Raw genomic sequence first — 18,418 nt, forward strand, 5'->3', positions numbered from 1 at the left:
AAACACATGGTGTCAGGGTATTTTATTCAAACTGTTAAAATGAGACAACTGAAAAAACTGCTACACAACACATACAATTGTCTATCCATAAAAGGCTGGTTCCAGGAACTTCTGCTAATACCAAAATTCACAAATGCTGAAGTCCATTATATAAAGTGGTGTAGAATTTGCGTATACCTCACACATCCTCCTATATGCTTTTTTTCCCCCGAGTCCTATTGCTAGGCAACTCCCATATACTTTAAATCATCCTTATTTTTGATACCTAACACATTGTAAATAGTTGTTATCCTGTATTTTTTATTTGCATTATTTTTAAACTTTTATTTGAGGTTGCAGGGTACATGTTGTTATATAGGTTAACTCATGTCACAGCGGTTCGTTGTACACATTATTTCATCACCCAGGTACTAAGCCTAGTACCCAATAGATTTTTTTCTGATCCTCTCCTTCCTTCCAGCTTCCACCCTCAAGTAGGCCCCAGTTTCTGTCATTCGCCTTTGTGTCCATGTGTTCTCATTAAGCTCCCATGTATTATTTTGTTGTAGTATTTTTTCTTTCAAATACTTTCAATCGACAGTTGGCTGAATAAGCAGATGCGGAACCCACAGATGGAGGGCCAAGTTACTTTTTACAAGTCCAGGTGCCTGAATTATTTTAGTGGTATCATTTAATGTTTTGTGTTTGTTTTCAAAGAAATCTGGGATAGCTGGACTCCAAACTCTTGCTAAAAGAAAATGAGCATAGTGAGCTTAAATCAAAAAGAACATTCCTCCATAGTTTTGGTAATTTTTGCTACTGTTTCCGGAAACTGTAAAGGTTATCTTTAAAGCCCTGGCTGGGGATGAGCACTTTCTGACCTAAACATGCGGTCAGCTGCATTTTAGGGTTTTGTTCACCTCTGGGTAACATTAAAAAGTATGAAAAAGTACTAATTTTCTATGAAAAGGATGTAAAGTTCCAGGAGCAAGTCAGGTTTTCCAGGTTTACTTTAGGGAAAAAGTCAAAACTTACTCCTCTCCACCCACCAATACCAGATGCATATGAGTATCTTCAAACAGGAACTGAAAAAGTATTACCATAGAAATTGATCAATAGATTTTTAGATGCAGAAACATTGTTGGCTTAATACATATAACACGCATTAAGGAATGTATCACAGAGAGTAGACATCTTGCTTTCAAAATTTATTTTTTGAGACAGAGTCTTGCTCTGTCACCAGGCTGGAGTACAGTGGCATGATCTCGGCTCACTGCAACCTCCACCTCCTGGGTTCAAGCAATTCTACTGCCTCAGCCTCCTGAGCAGCTGGGACTACAGGCGTGTGTCACCACGTCTGGCTAGTTTTTTGTATTTTTAGTAGAGATGAGGTTTCACCATCTTAGCCAGGATGGTCGTGATCTTCTAACCTCATGATCTGCCTGCCTCAGCCTCCCAAAGTGCTAGGATTACAGGCATGGGCCACCACACTCGGCCCCAAATTTATGTTTTTTTGTCTCACTGTTGCCCAGGCTGTAGAGCTGTGGTGCGATCTTGGCTCACTGCAACCTCCACCTACCAGATTCAAGCAAATTCTCATGCTTCAGCTGACTAGCTGGAACTGCAGGTGTGTGCCACCACACCTGGCTAATTTTTAAAGTTTAGTAGAGATGGGGTTTTGCCACATTGGCAATGCTGGTCTGGAATTCCTGGCTTCAAGTGATCCACCCACCTTGGTTTCCCAAAGTGCTGGGATTATAGGTGTGAGCTACCGCTCCTGGCCGCTTTCAAAATTTACATAGCACTGTGTGTTGACTCCAGTACAGACTTTTACCCGATTGGAAAGTTTATTTAAATGAAGGACTTAAGTGTGTAGCCTTGAATGTTTGCTCTTCAGGAGCTTATTTCTAAGTGCTTGTGGCAGCAGTACTTATACATTTGAAGAGCTAAACTACATCTCAAATCTCTTACTTCATACCACATCATGTTTTCCTTTAGTCCAGATCTTCTATTTTTTTATCCTAGTTCCTGTTTACTGAATTTTTTTGTAAAAATAAAGGATATATACTTCACATGTCATATGGTAGTCATGTTCATGTTTTCAACCATTTCTATATGCTCCAAGTAAAGAAAATAATATCATATGAAAACTATGCCAGGAGTTAAGACAACCATACAATTTGAAAACACAGCAGTCAAATTTCCAATTTACTGCCTCACATATTAAGATGATTTTTTTTAAATAAACTTAACAGGCGATGGATACCCCATTCTCTATGATGAGCTTATTTCACATTGCATGCCTGTATCAAAATATCTTACGTACCCCATAAAGCCTGTAATTCCAGCACTTTGGGATGCCAAGGTGGGCAGATCGCTTGAGCCTAGGAGTTTGAGAACAGTGAGGGCAACATAGCAAAACCCTATTTCCAACCTCCCACCACATATACAAACAAAACAAAACAAAACAAAAAACAAAATATAACACCTAAACAACAAACAAAACCCCAGCCAGGCATGGTGGTGCATGCCTGTAGTCTCAGCTACTTGGGAGGCTAAGGTTGCAGTAAGCTATGACTGCACCACTACACCCCAACTTGGTCAACAGAGAGACTCTGTCTCGGGAAAACGCCCCCAAAACCAAAATGCCAACAACATTCATTTCTGATGAAGGATAACATGGTCTCTCATTTCAAGGGCTGGGGGTGGAGGGAAAGCTTTTCACATCTTAATAAATGCAATTTTTTTTAATTTTTATTTTTTTTTTAAGATAGGGTTTCACCCTGATGGCCAGGCTGGTCTTGAACTCCTGACCTCAGGTGATCCACCCACCTCAGCCTCCCAAAGTGCTAGGATTACAGGCGTGAGCCACCATACCCGGCAATGCAATTCTTAAATTTCACAAATGCTTTCTCTGTGCCAGGTGCTGAGGACCTAGAGGTGAACAAGACTTTACAAAGTTCTTACTATCACGGAATTAACTACAACCTTACATAGTCAAAGTGAAAATGTGGGAATATGTAAGGTAAATAAAAAGGTACACATAGTAAACAACTTAGAGAATTTATTTAGAAAGTAGAAAATAAAAAGTATGGCCGTAACATCTATTTAGAATATGAACAAAATTAGAAACTTAAGCTACAGAAAAATACAGAGATACTGACGTTGGTTTAATAGCTATCCAACAGAAACAAGCAAAACCCAAGTTACTTTCATGCAAATAAGCATTAAGGAAAAGAATATGGGAATGTTTACAGAATGCATCATGGCAAATATTTTTCAAATTTACATAAGAAACTGTACATAAATGAAAAAATAAATTAGGTAATTTACAAGAAATGTTTTACAGGTTGCAATAGGCTATAACTTAGTTTATTATGAATAAAACTTGTAGCACATCATACATTTTTACATCACAGATTGTGCTGAAAGAATTCAAACATGATAAAGCTTAGATTTGACAAGAATAAAGTAATAGAGTAAGGCAACTTAAACTGAAATGGCATGTGTAAGTAAAATTAATCCTCAAATTAAAGGATTCCTTAGATTGGGACATAACATCTTCTGAGTATGATTCGGTCAAAAACAGGGCATTAAGATAAATGTCATTCAATTTTATTTAAAAAGTCAGTTTTTAGCTGTAGTTTAAATAAAAAGTAAAAGCACACAGTGTATAAAAAATAATAAAAACCACCTTAGTATCACTTACATCCTAATACTATTAATTATATTCAGGACAAGCAGATTGGGATATCAGTGTTACTTCTATAAAGTTACCTTCTATTTCTAAATGCTGTAAACTAAACTAAACTAAAAAAGGTTCCCCAGAAAAAAGTGGCAAATTCCAAATGGCTTAATACCTGTGAAAACTATTGACTGAGCTAGGTATGACCTCGATGAAATTGAGACATACAATGTAAAGTTGAGATAATCCCAAATTATTCTACATTATTTATGCATACTTTACAAATATGTAAACATGGAAATGTTTTCTTGGAAAGCTATTCGAACTGTAAGAACTGCCATGTATGAAGGAAAGATATTTAGAAATAAAAAAATTTAATATCCTACAATTGAATCAGTTGCATATTTATATCATTCAAAATCTTGATTTTAACCTCATTCACTCCTTTGAAAAATACATTCCTCTTTTGTTCTTTTAAATGCAAAATTAGTGGCAGTTGCAGCAAAAACACTGAAATTCTAAAAGAAAAAATATTTTGACTACAGGAGCTAGAACGTAAATAAAATTTTTAGATTTTTCTTAAGAAAAAAAAATTGATTTACCCCAAACAGATCATTCATGCTAACTGTAGTACCTGAAATCCCAGTATCAGCGCAGTGTACATTTATTTATTAATTTACTTATTTTTGAGACAGAGTCTTGCTCTGTTGCCCAGGCTGGAGTACAGCGGGATGATCTACCCTCCGCCTCCGGGTTCATGTGATTCTCTTGCCTCAGCCTCCCGAATAGTTGGGACTACAGGTGTACGCCAACAAGCCTGACTACTTTTTGTATTTTTAGTAGAGACGTGGTTCTTCCCACATCTATCCCCACTCACAATGATCAGAAATAATAAACAGCTTTTTAAAAAGGGCCACTAAAAAAATCCCAAATATATGTAACATAAACAGCCTAACTTAACAATGATTTGACTTACGGTTTTTTGACTTTATAATGGTGCAAAAGCAATACACATTCAGTAGAAACTGTACTTCAAAATTTCGTATTTTGGTATTATCCTGGGCTAAGGTTATGTGAGATATTAAACACTTCATTATAAAATAGGTTTTGTATTAGATGATTTTGCCCAGCTATAGTCAATGTTAAGTGTTCTGAACACATTTAAGATAGGCTAGGCTAAGCTAGGACGTTTACTAGGTTAGGTGTATTAAATGCATTTTCAACTTATGGGATTTTCAATTTACAATGGGTCTAATGGAACATGACCCTATCATAAGTCAAGGAACATCTATATTCCAACATTTATGAATATGTCTTTTGTACAATGAAAGAGTCATAATGCCCACATAATTCTGAAGTTAACACAGTAAAAATTCCAGATAACCTTTACAGATTTAAAAGTACACACATACATTTTAATATACATATAAAACCTTTCATATTACTTTAAGGTGTATCTACTTGGCCATTACAGGCAATAACATATTAAGAGAGAATACCATTCTACTGGTTTGGTGAGAATCCAAAACCTAGTACCTATAAATATATGTCAATAAAAATTATGTAATAACTTAAAATTATATAAACACTAAACATTAACTACAAAGCACGACACCAAATACCTGGAAAAAAAATTACTTCAGTTATCCCAAACACTGCCATGAATGAAGCAACTTTCTCAGGACCCAGAAAACAGAGTTATTTCCCATTGTAACAAACCAATTCCCTCATTTTACAAACAAAAATAATGTTCACAGAGGCAAGACCAGTGACCAACACTACCTCTAATGCGATACCAAATATGACCTCACATTCACTGAATATACAGGATTAATGCAAATAGTAGTGACTCCTTTAAGAAAACATGTGAACTTCTTGCAGGTAAAAATTAATTATTCAAAATTTAGATATGGCAGAAAAGCTGGGATGATTCATTTTCATACCACCATTATCTTGAATGGGCTATCCAAATACTCTGAATGATAGGAAAGAGTTGCTCACTTTTTTAGGTCTTTAGTGATTATTACTAGGCTCGGTAGAAATCAGAAGACAATTATATTCTCTTAAATATTGAAAAGAGGCAGTAATACAGATAAAATATTATTTTCTGAGATTATCTGATGATAGAAATAAAGTTGGCTGGATTCCTTAGGTATCAGAATAAAACACATTAGAATAAACATAAACTTGATCATTGATAGCTCATGGCGGATCACTTTAAATGAGGTCAAAGAGTATTATTACAAAAAGACAATATATTTCTAATGTTTTGTTTACACATACCACAAAACAGTAAGTTAAATACAAAACAATGTACACTCCTTTTCATTATCCTCTATCAGTTTTCACATGGCTTTAAACAGTGAAAGAATTTCTAAACTACATTCTAAATGCAAAAGACTAAAAAGCATAAAGTGCTTAACAGAAAAAGATACAACAAAATATGAAAAAAATTTGCCAATAATATACAGAGTGGTTATAAAGAACAGTTGGAAATTACTACCCAGTTAAGCTTTCCATCCAAGAATAAACCTCAAAAATCAAGGTAGGATGTAATAGACTACTCTTTGAAGGCAAGAATACTGCTGGAATAAGAAGAAAACCTTTTCACTTTGTGCTGCATCATTCTGCTTACAGAAACAGTCTTTCAGGAACTGGTATTTACAATATAGCAATCACATGTACACTCAAAGGTAAAAAAAAAAACTCTTAGAAAATTTTATGGAATATTTGGCAAATAATCTGAACCACTTTAAGGGCTTTCAATTATCATATATACTACTGGCAACAGCACTGACTTTATCCAAACTAAGAGACCACCTAATTTCTAACTTTATTTAGAGTAGCTGAGCAAAGAACTGCCATGTCAAATTACATGGCAAGTTTACTAATAAAGACTTAGTTTTTGGAAAAGATGAGAGTAGAACTTAAAATCACTAGTTCTAAAAGTCTCTTAATTAAAAGGCAATCTTCTCACAGGGGCGGGGTGGTGGTAATGGGAAATTCTTTATCTTGGGTTCTTTGTCTAGCCTCACAGCAAACTGACAGTGCTCCTTGCATTTGAAAGTTACCATATTTTTTAAGAATGAAAATTATGCCCAAAAGTTACAAAGGTTTTTCTGTGTATAGGTCTACAATGCATTAAAGTTTCTTTTTAATCCTTAAAAACTGGCTGCTCCTAAGTCCAATTCAAATTTTAGAAATGAAGGCAATGGAATAGTTAGATTTGCTTTAGTGAAGTATGTATAGTATTTTGGATTGCTGGAACTGTGCCCAGTTGACTCATACTATCTCAAATGTGTTCTACTGGAAAGATTCAGTTCCCCTAATGGAACCTGGCACAGTACCAAGGTCAAATGGTTAACAGATGTGCATAAGCATGACATGACCCTAAAGCAACAACACACTTAAACTAGATAATAATTTTTCAGGAAGAGCAATCCAACTAGAAAGTTGGAGGTTTGGTTGGAGCGACCAGTCACTGCTACTGCAAACTGAAGAGTGTGGCCACAGTATACCAGGGAATGGGGCCTGGTACAACTTCAGAGAGGGCCACAAAGGCCAAGGTAACCCCACTATAGACAAAGCTCATCCACCATACTCATCCTTTAATAAAGAAACAGTCATGAGGACAGAAAAGCCATCCCTCCAAGACCTATCATATGTAAAGTCCTTCCTGCCCTTTCAACCAGAAAGACTACAGTAAAGAAGATAGTATTAACCAGGCCTGCACTAATCTATAGATTGGCTTCTCAACACCTGAGTCCTTGAAGATTCTCACTGAGTAATAGAGAAGACAACATTGATTCCAGAGAGCTGAGAGCTGGAGTACAATGGAAATGACGGTGGGCTGTCAGTAGCTGGGTTAAGAGCTCCAGCGTAGTGACTTGCTTTTCTTGTACCATCCTAGCATTCTTATCTTTCATCTCCTAGATGTCCTGGGACACATCCTGAGTCTCCTACAATTGCTGGAGGGTCTCATTAGTACTCTTCTTTTCTGTTAATGAGCAAAAACTTAGGACTTGTAGGGCAAAATGGAAGGGCTACACTTTATAGGACAGCTGGAAGGATGGTAAAGCCCAGTATCGCTGGGCATATCTCTTCAGACCCCAAGATGAACTCCAGACCAAAGATCTGGGCCTCCAGAATACCAACAATGATGCCCAGCTGGTTGAGAGCACTAAAAGTACCCCAAAGGGCAGTAGGAGAGATCTCCAATGTACATGGGCACAAAACCTGTGCAGAGTCCACAAAACAAGCCAGTAACCAAGTGGCCCATGATCAGCATTTCAACTAACTCAGTTTTTTTGCAGAATACAGTGAGGCAGCCACCAGTGATAGCCAACAAATTGATAAGCATTGAATTGCACCTGCCAAAGTGGTTGACAAAGAGTGCAACAGAAAGAAGCCAATCATATCATCATTAGGAAAGATGGCCACAGACAAGGGCCAAAGGTACATGAGCAACACCTCAGACGAAGAGTCTTCTAACTTCTCTTTCAAAGTAAAATTGAGAAAGTCCTTTATCATTGTCTCAGGAGCACTGATGATTCCAATGCTGTAGCCAAATTGAAAAGAAGTGGGGTGACCTTCTGTGTCCCCATGGCCCTTATCTAATTCTTTTCAAATCTTCAAAAAAGAGCTAGGAGTGGGATTCCAAAGACACCTCTTCCAGCCAACAAAACCTTCAAAGTGTGCAGCAAGTTTTCAGGTCCTCAGTAATGTTCTAAAACTCACTCATCATTACAGGATCTCTGTATTCTTGCTTTACCACATTTATCTCAGGCCCAGACTTAGTCATTTCTTTTTATTACATCTGAACCACCAAAGCTAAGTATTTTATTCTATTAGGAACAACAGCAATGAAACCATGTTTACGCCAAATAAATGTTATGGAAATCTAACAGATGAGTTGTTTTGAAATTTTGTGGGAGTCTGAGGCAATATTGCAGAATTACTAAAGGATCAATGTTTAGTACATTCTGGTAATAAAAGCATAATAGTTCCAAAATTTGTAAATCCTTTTACCTGGGAATTTATTCTCTCTTTTGAATTTATTTTTTATAGTGCTTACAAAGTTTTTCAGATTTTTATGTTGGCAAGGTAACACTGGAGGCCCAATAGTTTAGTGAACTTGTTTGAATCTTTTGCTAATGGTTTAGGAAGTAGAAATACTTGGGGGTAAAACTGACTTTTCTCTTTTGAGATGGAGTGTTGCTCCGTCACCCAGGCTGGAGTGCAGTGGCGTGATCTCGGCTCACTGCAACCTCTGCCTCCTGGGTTCAAGCAATTACCTGCCTCAGCCTCCTGAGTAGCTGCGATTATAGGCATGTGTCACCACACTTGGCTAAATTTTTGTACTTTTAGTAGAGACAGGGTTTCACCATGTTGGCCAAGCTGGTCTTCAACTCCTGACTTCGTGATCCACCCGCCTTGGCCTCCCGAAGTGCTGCGACTATGGGCATGAGTCACGTGCCCAGCCTAAAATTGACTTCTATACATTACCAGTAAATCTAGCTGTACTTTAAAGAACTTAAACAATTGTTTACATTACGCAAGGAAGTTATCAATATGGGTTTTTTTTTTTTTTGCTTGTTTTACAGACCAGTTTTACTTAATAGACAGTTTTCAGTAGACTATCAAGAGATGCATGATAAAAACATTTCCCCATGTAGTTTTCAAATTTTGTACTCAAGTTCTTACATTTGATTACAGGCATGAGTCACTGTACCCAGCCTCAAATGTTTAAAATTCAGTTTTCTTTACCTGAAGACACGAATGTATGAATTCTAAGAGTGGTTATTTAGGAGGAAAAGCATGTAAAGGTAACTTTTTAGAATTTAGACTGTTTGAAACTTTGAATTCATGTCAGTCAGTAGCCATTTTAAAACCCTACAATGACCTCAAATTCCTTGCTTTAATGTTTCCATTGTTGCGACTAAATATTTGAGCCAAAATTCCATTAGTCCAATTTATTTTAAAAGTTTCTGATTTGTAAATCTGTATAGATAAGAATCTTAATTGAATATAGTAACTGCAAGTTTTATACCTGTGACAAATACTATATTAGCAGCTATAGATTTAGGGCAGTCTTTAAGAAAAAATGGAATGGTCAGAGTCTAAATTATCTGATAACTGTACTTTGGTTAATGCAGAACTATGATTTATATATTTTGCCCTTTCAAACTGAAATTACCTGCTAAAGTGCCATGTAAAGTCAGCAACCATCTCACCACTGTGGCTCTTAGCTTTTCTCCTATGTATTCTACAATTACTGGAATAATAAGAACACAAAATCTTTTTTTTTTTTTTTTTAAAGACAGGGTTTCACCATGTTGGTCAGGCTGGTCTTGAACTCCTGACCTCAGGTAATCCACCCACCTTGGCCTCCAAAGTGCTTGGATTACAGGTGTGAGCCACCGCGACCGGCCTAGAACACAAAATCTTAACAAAGGCTGCCAAAGATTACAATTTTTTATTAAGATCTCAAGTAACTCCCTGTAAGCTTACTGTGGTAAACAGATTTGGTTCTAATATTACACTGCCTCAAAGCTCTAAGTTCTTAAACAATACTGTCTTAAGAGAGATAAAATGTGAACCATGTGTGATTTTATCTTTTCTAGTGAGCACATTAAAAAAAAAAAAAACCCCACAAGAAACAGATCTTTTTTTTTTTTTTTTGAGACGAGTCTCATTCTGTTGCCCAGGCTAGAATACAGTGGTGCAATCTTGGCTCACTGCAGCCTCTGCCTCCTGGGTTCAAGCTATTCTCCTGCCTCAGCCTCCCAAGTAGCTGAGACTACAGGCACACACCGCCAGGCCTGGCTAATTTTTGTATTTTTAGTAGAGACAGAGTTTTGCTCTGGTTGGTCTCGAACTCCTGACTTCAGGTGACCCACCCACCTCTGCCTCTCAAAGAGCTGAGATTACAGGCACGAGCCACCATGCCTGGACAAGATTCATTTTAATTGTATATTTTTCTTTAACCCAATATTCCCAATGCTAACATTTCAACATGTAATCAATACAAAAAATTAGAAGATATTTAACCTTTTATTGTCTCTAGTCTTCAAAACCAGTGTATATTTTACACTTAGAGCATATCTCCGTTTGGACTAACCACATTTCAAATGCTCAACAGTTACATATGGGTAGTGGCTGCTGTATTTGGACAGCGCAGTTCTAGAATTGCCTCTTAAAAATGAACACTATCACTGTCCTTGAAAACTTTATTTGAGCTATTTTATACAAACAAACTGTATTTCTGATTATTCCTGAAATATCTCATATTGGCATCCTGCCATTTCATTGTAGTGCCTATCATTTTTCCACTGATACTGATAAAGTTGCCCAAGACGTATCTTCCTACATGGAGGAAATAAGAGGAAAAAAACCCTTTTGGATTGGATGTATTAAAACTCATCCCATTATATACCTATGTATATAACTAACATTGCCTCTGCTGAGGGGAATTTTGCATCCAGAACTTCAAAATTCAGACTCATCCCTTTCCAAGTTAGACAGTTGGGGAAAGAAATTCCTAAATCTTAAGGTTGAGGGTAGAGGGCGCAACCCGACTCCAGATTCAGGCAAGGGCAACAGGAAAGAAAGTGTGAGATCAGAGCATGTGGCCTCTTGGGGTCCCTCGATGGGGGCTGTGGGGGAGTGGAAGGCATTCTTTTAAGGTGATAAGAAGCAAATGGAAAACTTGCTTCTAACTCTGGAGCTTTCAGAGGGTTAGAGGAGGTGGGAGGGATTTACTCCTGCCATGGATCATGGGCACTTCTACAATCAACTCCTGGTTTTGCAGTATTTTTATAAATGGAATAAATGGAGACTGGACCTCGATGACACTCAGTGTCTCTTCCCCTTTTCCTATATTGCTCAATCTTCCTTTCCCTCCTTGGCTCTTACACATTTCAAACCCTTGCCAATAACAGTATTTTAGTTATCAGTTCTCACCATTCTCTCTGGTTGTTGAGTCTTTGGATAAAAATCCACATGGCTATGGAGGGTTTTTTTTTTTTTGGAAAAGGTAACCTTCCTCTAACTGTACCTCTATTTCTGGTTCCTCAAACAGTGAAGGGTGATAATAAGGCATGGTAGAGGTTTTCCCATTTTTCAGTCACTAGTGAGTATTTCCATATTAATTTTCCATTATTGTTACTGTGGTTATTTTAAAATAAAAATTCTGAATGTACATATGACCAAAAAAAAAAAAAAAAAAAAAAAAAGAGCACAGTGTATTCAAATCAGATTCCATTAGAATAGTTCCAGGACTTCATTAGACAGACTCTCAAGTAAGAAATTAAGCCTCCAATCTTAAAATGTTAAACATTTCAACATGTATTGATTAATTGCTGTAAAATACAGAAAGTGCAATGTCACCAAATGTGCATTTCCTAGGATTCATTTTAGAATTCATGTGAAAATTTAATAGTATTTCAGTTAATTATGGGATTTGAGAAAAGATACTTATGGGGAAGGATCACATAAACATGCTTTGGGGTGATACGTTAAAAAAACTACAATAATTAGAAGTATTGCCTTAACATTTCTAAAATCACATAAAATTGATCATCTTTGATTGCCATTTCAATATTTTGGATACAGGGTATGTTATTTTCTGCTCACTAGTAATCAAAACACATAAAACAGACTTGTAACAGATATTCAGAGTCGATTATTTTCATAAGCTAAACATTTCCAAGACTTTAAGATTTGTGTTTGAGCATACAGTACTGCAATGCTGGCTACATAAAATAAAAAAATCTTTTTGAGAGGAAGCTCAATAATCAGAGGCTGTATTGCATTTAAGGATTTAACACTGGCTATATACAAAAGGGAAAGCATTTCAGTGAGAAATACTTCACATTACTAAGTTCTCTCCTTTAATATGGCAACATTCAGCAGCTTATGCTACTCTTTTATCCTTTGGTTCCCAGTGACAAACAATGCAGTAATAATGCCTCTGGTTTTAGTTCCTCTTGGATGACATTTATTAGTAGAGAGAGAGACCTGATTCTTTAGCTGAAATTTGGCAGCCCAAGAAGTGCACCAACTGCTCCAAAGTATCCCTGTATAATTTAAAAATAACTGTTATATAGTGCAGCTTTTAAATTAGCATACAATATTAATCACTTGAGAACACAATTATGCACAATCTATTTGTTTAATAATATTTGGAAATCTACCAATTTCTGTGTTGTTAGCTATTATAAAAAAATTTCTCAATCTGTATTCTTGATTTCTACACACCTCTGTAATATGTATTTTTATTTATTATTATTACTTTTAGAGACTGGGTCTTACTATGTTGCCCAGGCTGGCCCTGAAATCCTGAGCTGAAGTGGACCTCCCATCTCAGCCTCTTAAGTAGCTGGGACTATAGGCTCACACTGAAATATGTATTCTAAAAGTGTGGCCTTTAGACACTAAAGCTTTCAGGACTGTAAAAGCAATTCTGTACCCTCTCCCTTTTACTTATACTTCCTGTGGCTGTGCCTGACACTCTCACTGCATGCTATGTGGAATTGCACAAGAGCACACCATTCTGATTTATGTTGTGTAAGCAGTGACAGTGAGACATTGGAAGCTTTTAAGAGCAGAATACTTTGTGTTACTAATTTGTAATAATATAGCCATTTGACTTTGATCACAAAATAATTCAAATTAAGTTAATCCAAAACATTATGTAGACTGATAATTGGTCAGATCAGAATTTAACTGCATGTAGTAAATGTATAGACAAAAATTTAGGGGTGCCTACCAGGTTACTGTAATTCTCTTCCCCAAAACTGAAACTGAAGTGAAGGAACCAATATTCTACTTAAGGCTGGGCATGGTGGCTCACACCTTTTATAAAGGATTGCTTGAGGCTAGGAGTTCCAGACTAGCCTGGGCAACAAAGGGAGATCCTGTTTCTACAAAAAACATTAATAAAAATAAATTAGGTAGGTATAATCATGCACGCCTGTGGTCCCAGCTACTTGGGAGGCTGAGGTGGGAGGACTGCTGAGCCTAGAAGAGGCTGCAGTGAGCCATCATCAGTGACAGAGCAAGACCTTGTCTCTTAAAAAACATGCTATTAAAATTCACAAAACATTTTCCTACTATACCTCATGTTCTAGAAACAATGCTTTCAGTTGACCTTTTGACCAATAATCCAGTGCATATGCCAAAAGTTTCATTGAGAGGGTATTGACGCGTAAAAAGTTTCCAACGAAGACAACTCTGTTTATTTTCTAAAACAAAAGAACAAAGAAAAAACTTGTAAAAATAATTAATAGATTTTACAATACAAAAGGTTTCAAAATATTTATTTACAAATGTAAACAACTACCCTTTATTAGTACAATACCTACTACATTCCTGGCATATAGCTCTATAATCCTGAGTATTTAAAAATCAGTTCTGGACACATCATCATACATTTGTCAAAATCCACAGAATGTATAACACCAAGAGCAAATCCTAAACTATGGACTTTGGGTGATGATGATGTGTGAACACAGGATGGTGGACTATAACACATGACCACTCTACTGTGGGATGCTGAGAATGGAGGAGGACTGTGTGTGTATGGAAGGGGGTATATTGAACTCACAGAACTTTCCACTTAATTTTATGTGAACCTAAAACTGATCTAAAAAATAAAAAAAGTCTGGCCAGGCGCGGTGGCTCATGCCTGTAATCTCAGCACTTTGGGAGGCCGAGGCAGGTGGGTCACCTGAGGTCAGGAGTTCAAGACCAGTCTGGCCAACATGGTGAAACCCCATCTTTAAAATAAATAAATAAATAAATAAATAAAGTCTACTTCTAAAAAAAAGGTTCTAGAAACATCCTAGCAGATGATTTCAGGTGAGACTTGTTTTTGAAAATGGTCAATAAATAGCCCCTTTACAAAGTCATTTGGAGACACATTATTGATGTGATTAAAAAATAATAATAAAACCATGGTAAGTACTGTAAAATGCATTTAGGGTAAGTAGCAAATTTGGCCCCTATACTGCAACGCATGTTGGACAATGACATGCAACTGTGGATTCTATAGAGTTCGAGAGTAATACTGACTGGGGTACTGGCATATGCCTTCAAACCCCTAGGATTCTAGCACTCTTTGTCCATTCCCTGCCTGATTCAACATGTCATTCTCTCTCTGCTAAGATTCCATATTAATTTGGTTTCTTAGATACCTTTATGATTAGGAAATCTTAGATAGGGGAACTGGTGTTTTGACTCTCACGATATTGACTCTTGAGTAGAAATCTTTGTACGTAAGTTGGGATACTGTAAAACATGGCCTTAGTTATTGTTAGCTCAATTGGCCAGTGGAAATTTAGACATACAGGGTTAAGAACGAAGGTCCCAAATTGTTGTCAGTGCCCAAAGTGAAATATTACCCAAATCGAGGTTAAATGGTCTACTAGTAGCTCCATCAACCAACTAACACTTAAGTTTCTTAAGTTATTAAAAAAACTGATGAGATCAAGTTCTGGATTTAAATATAGAATATTTCAGAGGATTTGCATAGTTGTTCTCTCTGCTGGAAGCTTTCTCCTCTAAATGTCTACATGCACAGTTTCCCCCTCACCACCTTCAAAGCTCTGCCTGAGAATCACATTTTCAGTAAAGCTTTCCTTTAACCTTCAATTACTTGGCAATTTGTTCTCTACCACTCTCTGCCCTATTCCCAATCCTCTTTATCCTGTTTGATGATCTCTTTTTTAAAAATAAGCATTTATCACCTAATACTAAACAATCTACTTAATATATCACCAGAATGAATGCAAGCTCCACAAAGCCAGATCTTTGTCTTCTTCATTAATATATTCCAAATACCCAGAACAATGTCTGGCATCTGGTAATCAGTAAATATTTACTCAATGAATAAATGAGTGAATGAACAAAGTAAGGGTTTGATCAAAAAGCCTACTTCCCAATCCATTTAAAGTATTTGATATTTATAAAAATTAAATGGGCGAATATATCTATTATTATATAAGGAAGCTAGAATTAAATATATATATATGTGCGCACGCGCGCGCACACACACACACGTGTGCATATATATATATATATATATATATTTTTTTTTTTTTTCATTCTCTTCCAAACAAAAAAAATCCCAACTATATGATCAATCTAACAATATATGCTTTTCACAGTTTTCCTGGAACAAACAATAAACACCACTCAAGTATCATGAAGAACAGGTCTCAATGCCTTCATAGCCCTGTACAATGCTGCTTGATCCATATGCAACAAGGCAGCACTGTAAAGAAGCCGAGGGCAGTAAGAAAACTTCCAAGTATTCCACTAATCAAATGCAACATATGCAACATTAAGCATTGGTGGTACAGTGGTAAGCACAGCTCCCATCCAAATGCAACATTAAGACTAAAAAAACTGCTTTCATAAAGTAGTTACTTCAAAATGTCTTATGCTTAGAATTTTCTATCTTCAAGGGATTTAGGTTGTGTTTTTCTGAAAAAAATTTCTGGATAAATATCCCTTATTTCAATTTGAATTATCTGCTACTTAATCTTTAAAGGTAATACAGCAACATATACCTAACATATGTAACATATATACCTAATGAGTCCTGGTGTTTAATTGGCTACATCTCAGTCCCAGAGGCCTGCTTAGGGAAAGTGAAGAAGCCCTGCTAGATGTAGCATTCACATTTTTATAATTCAAGTTTTGTGTTTTTTACCTCATTAACAGCACACATTCGTGCCACAGAACCAATGTTATTGGTGATAGTAACTAAAGTAGCTCTTGCCAGATCTTCTTTACTAACAGATTCTCGCTTCTCCTTATAAATCATATTCCCAAAACTGCAGAAAAAATGAAAAATAAAAGTCAAATCTTCTGATAAAATGCAACATTTTACGTATTAACAGATATATCTACAACCTGGATATTTTTATAAAATTAGGACCAAAAAGTAGAAACACATAGGGATAAGCTAAAACAAACTAATAAAAAAAATCTACGCAAGAGTATAAAGTAATACCTTTCAAAGGATTAAGGTTAAAATTACATCTCAAAAAAAGCATAGTTATTATAAGAAAGCAAAGATTACTAAAATATCTTCATTTGTAAACCTGATTCAAAACAAATTAACAGTCAAAATTACAAAATGTTTCCGAAAGTATCTCAGCTTTAACTTCAAATTTGTTTTCATTCAGTCACAAGAAACATTTATGACATACCAAAGTTTTTGCTGGAGACACAAATAGTCCCTCAAACAGTGAATTACTCTAGTGCAGCACTGTCCAACAGAAATAAAATATGAGTAATATGTAATTTCATATATGTTCTATTAGCCACATTAGAAAGGTAAAAATAAACAAGTGAAATTAATTTTAATTGTACATTTAAGCCAATACATTCAAATGTCATCATTTCAACATGGCACTCATACACCAAGTGCTTGATGTGGCTAGAGGCTACCGTAATGGACAATGCAGGCCTAGATACAAGAGACAGCAAGAGAAACACTAACAGTAACAGGAAAAAACAAACAAAGGCTAACCTTGGAAATACAAAGAAAAAAAGATCTTTTATTACTGTGGTAAGAGGAAAAAGTTAAGAAGGTATGAGACAGGGCTTTTCAGAGTAAAAGGACCATAAAAAGCCAGAAAAAAACAGAAGGAAAATCTTAGGCAGAGGCAACTAAAGGTTAAAGGCACACAGAAATGAGAAATGAAAACATCTATGAAACCACAATGTTGATCAGAATGAAGCATCTATGTGAGGGAGAGGCAGGAGATATTACTGAAGAATGAGACAAAGGGCACTGGATTCCCTGACAAAGAACTTGGGGTGCACAAGCAACAATGGTTAGAAAGTGTAATAGGAGGTTAAGACTGATATATAACAGAACGGTAAATGTAAAATATTTAGGAAATCGATTTAAAAAACCATGTATATGTCCTGAAGCTATCTAGGGGGGAAAAAATGTATGGACATATTTGGAGAGGCCTCTTTAAATGTGTGAAAGGCACAAAAGTAGCCTTAAACAAATAGAAAGACAACCTAAGTTCTTCGACAGCAATACTTACTATAAAGATATCATTTTTCCATAAGTTAATATGTAAATTTACTGAGATTCCAAAAAAAACTTTGTAATAGAGAAAATGCTTGTAAAGTTCATATAGAAAATCAAGCAAAGGGATAAAACTAGCCCTTCTAGAGATTAAAACATACTTTTATGCCTCTATAAAGCTAGAAGTATAATGGTGATATATCAACAGAATAATGAAAAGCCAGCATATGTAAAAAAAAAACATCACAAATTAGTGAAATAAAGATGGACCATTGGATATTAGAGCCTTCTAAAAGAAAAAAAAAAAAAACGCTGAAAAATGAAAGCATGATCTGTACCTCACATAATACCCTAAGATAAACTATAAGTAAATCAAATATTTAAATATAAAAATATCACCATTAACGTAGCAGAACAAGGGTTTATTCCTTTATATATTTGGAATGTAGAAGACTTACTTACTATGAATCAATATCCAGAAGCCATAAAAGAAAAGACTGATAAATTCAACAGTATAACAATCCAACAGAAAAGTAGAACATAGAATAATAACTCACAGAAAATAAAATATGCAAGGTTCTTAACCTCAGTGTTAGTAGGAGAAACACAACTTAAAATTACATTAAGATACCACTTGTCCATCTGATTTGCAAAAATGCAAAAGTTAGCACTCTACTGGTGAAACAGGCACTTTCATTTAT

The 18,418-nt window shown here is 35.9% G+C and overlaps 1 protein-coding gene and 1 pseudogene across 2 annotated transcripts in view; both read right to left on the minus strand.

Moving 5' to 3' along the window:
• PANK3 (pantothenate kinase 3) overlaps positions 1 to 18,418 on the minus strand; it is a 39,127-nt gene that overhangs the window by 5,472 nt on the left and 15,237 nt on the right. The window contains exons 5-7 of one of the 2 annotated variants that reach the window (XM_012461106.3): positions 16,380 to 16,503; positions 13,783 to 13,908; positions 3,027 to 12,741 (exon numbers count right to left, since the gene is read on the minus strand). In XM_012461106.3, the coding sequence (XP_012316529.1) occupies positions 12,691 to 12,741; positions 13,783 to 13,908; positions 16,380 to 16,503 (301 nt within the window). In that variant the 3' untranslated portion in view covers positions 3,027 to 12,690. Of the gene's footprint in view, positions 1 to 3,026; positions 12,742 to 13,782; positions 13,909 to 16,379; positions 16,504 to 18,418 lie in introns of those variants that run through there. The other variant, XM_012461107.3, reaches the window with a different exon arrangement.
• Positions 3,027 to 8,465, minus strand: LOC105723212 (solute carrier family 2, facilitated glucose transporter member 3-like; annotated as a pseudogene).

The sequence above is a fragment of the Aotus nancymaae genome, unplaced genomic scaffold (assembly GCF_030222135.1).
Source record: "Aotus nancymaae isolate 86718 unplaced genomic scaffold, 86718_ANA_hifiasm-v0.15.2.pri h1tg000015l_0, whole genome shotgun sequence".
Classification (NCBI taxonomy): domain Eukaryota; kingdom Metazoa; phylum Chordata; class Mammalia; order Primates; family Aotidae; genus Aotus; species Aotus nancymaae.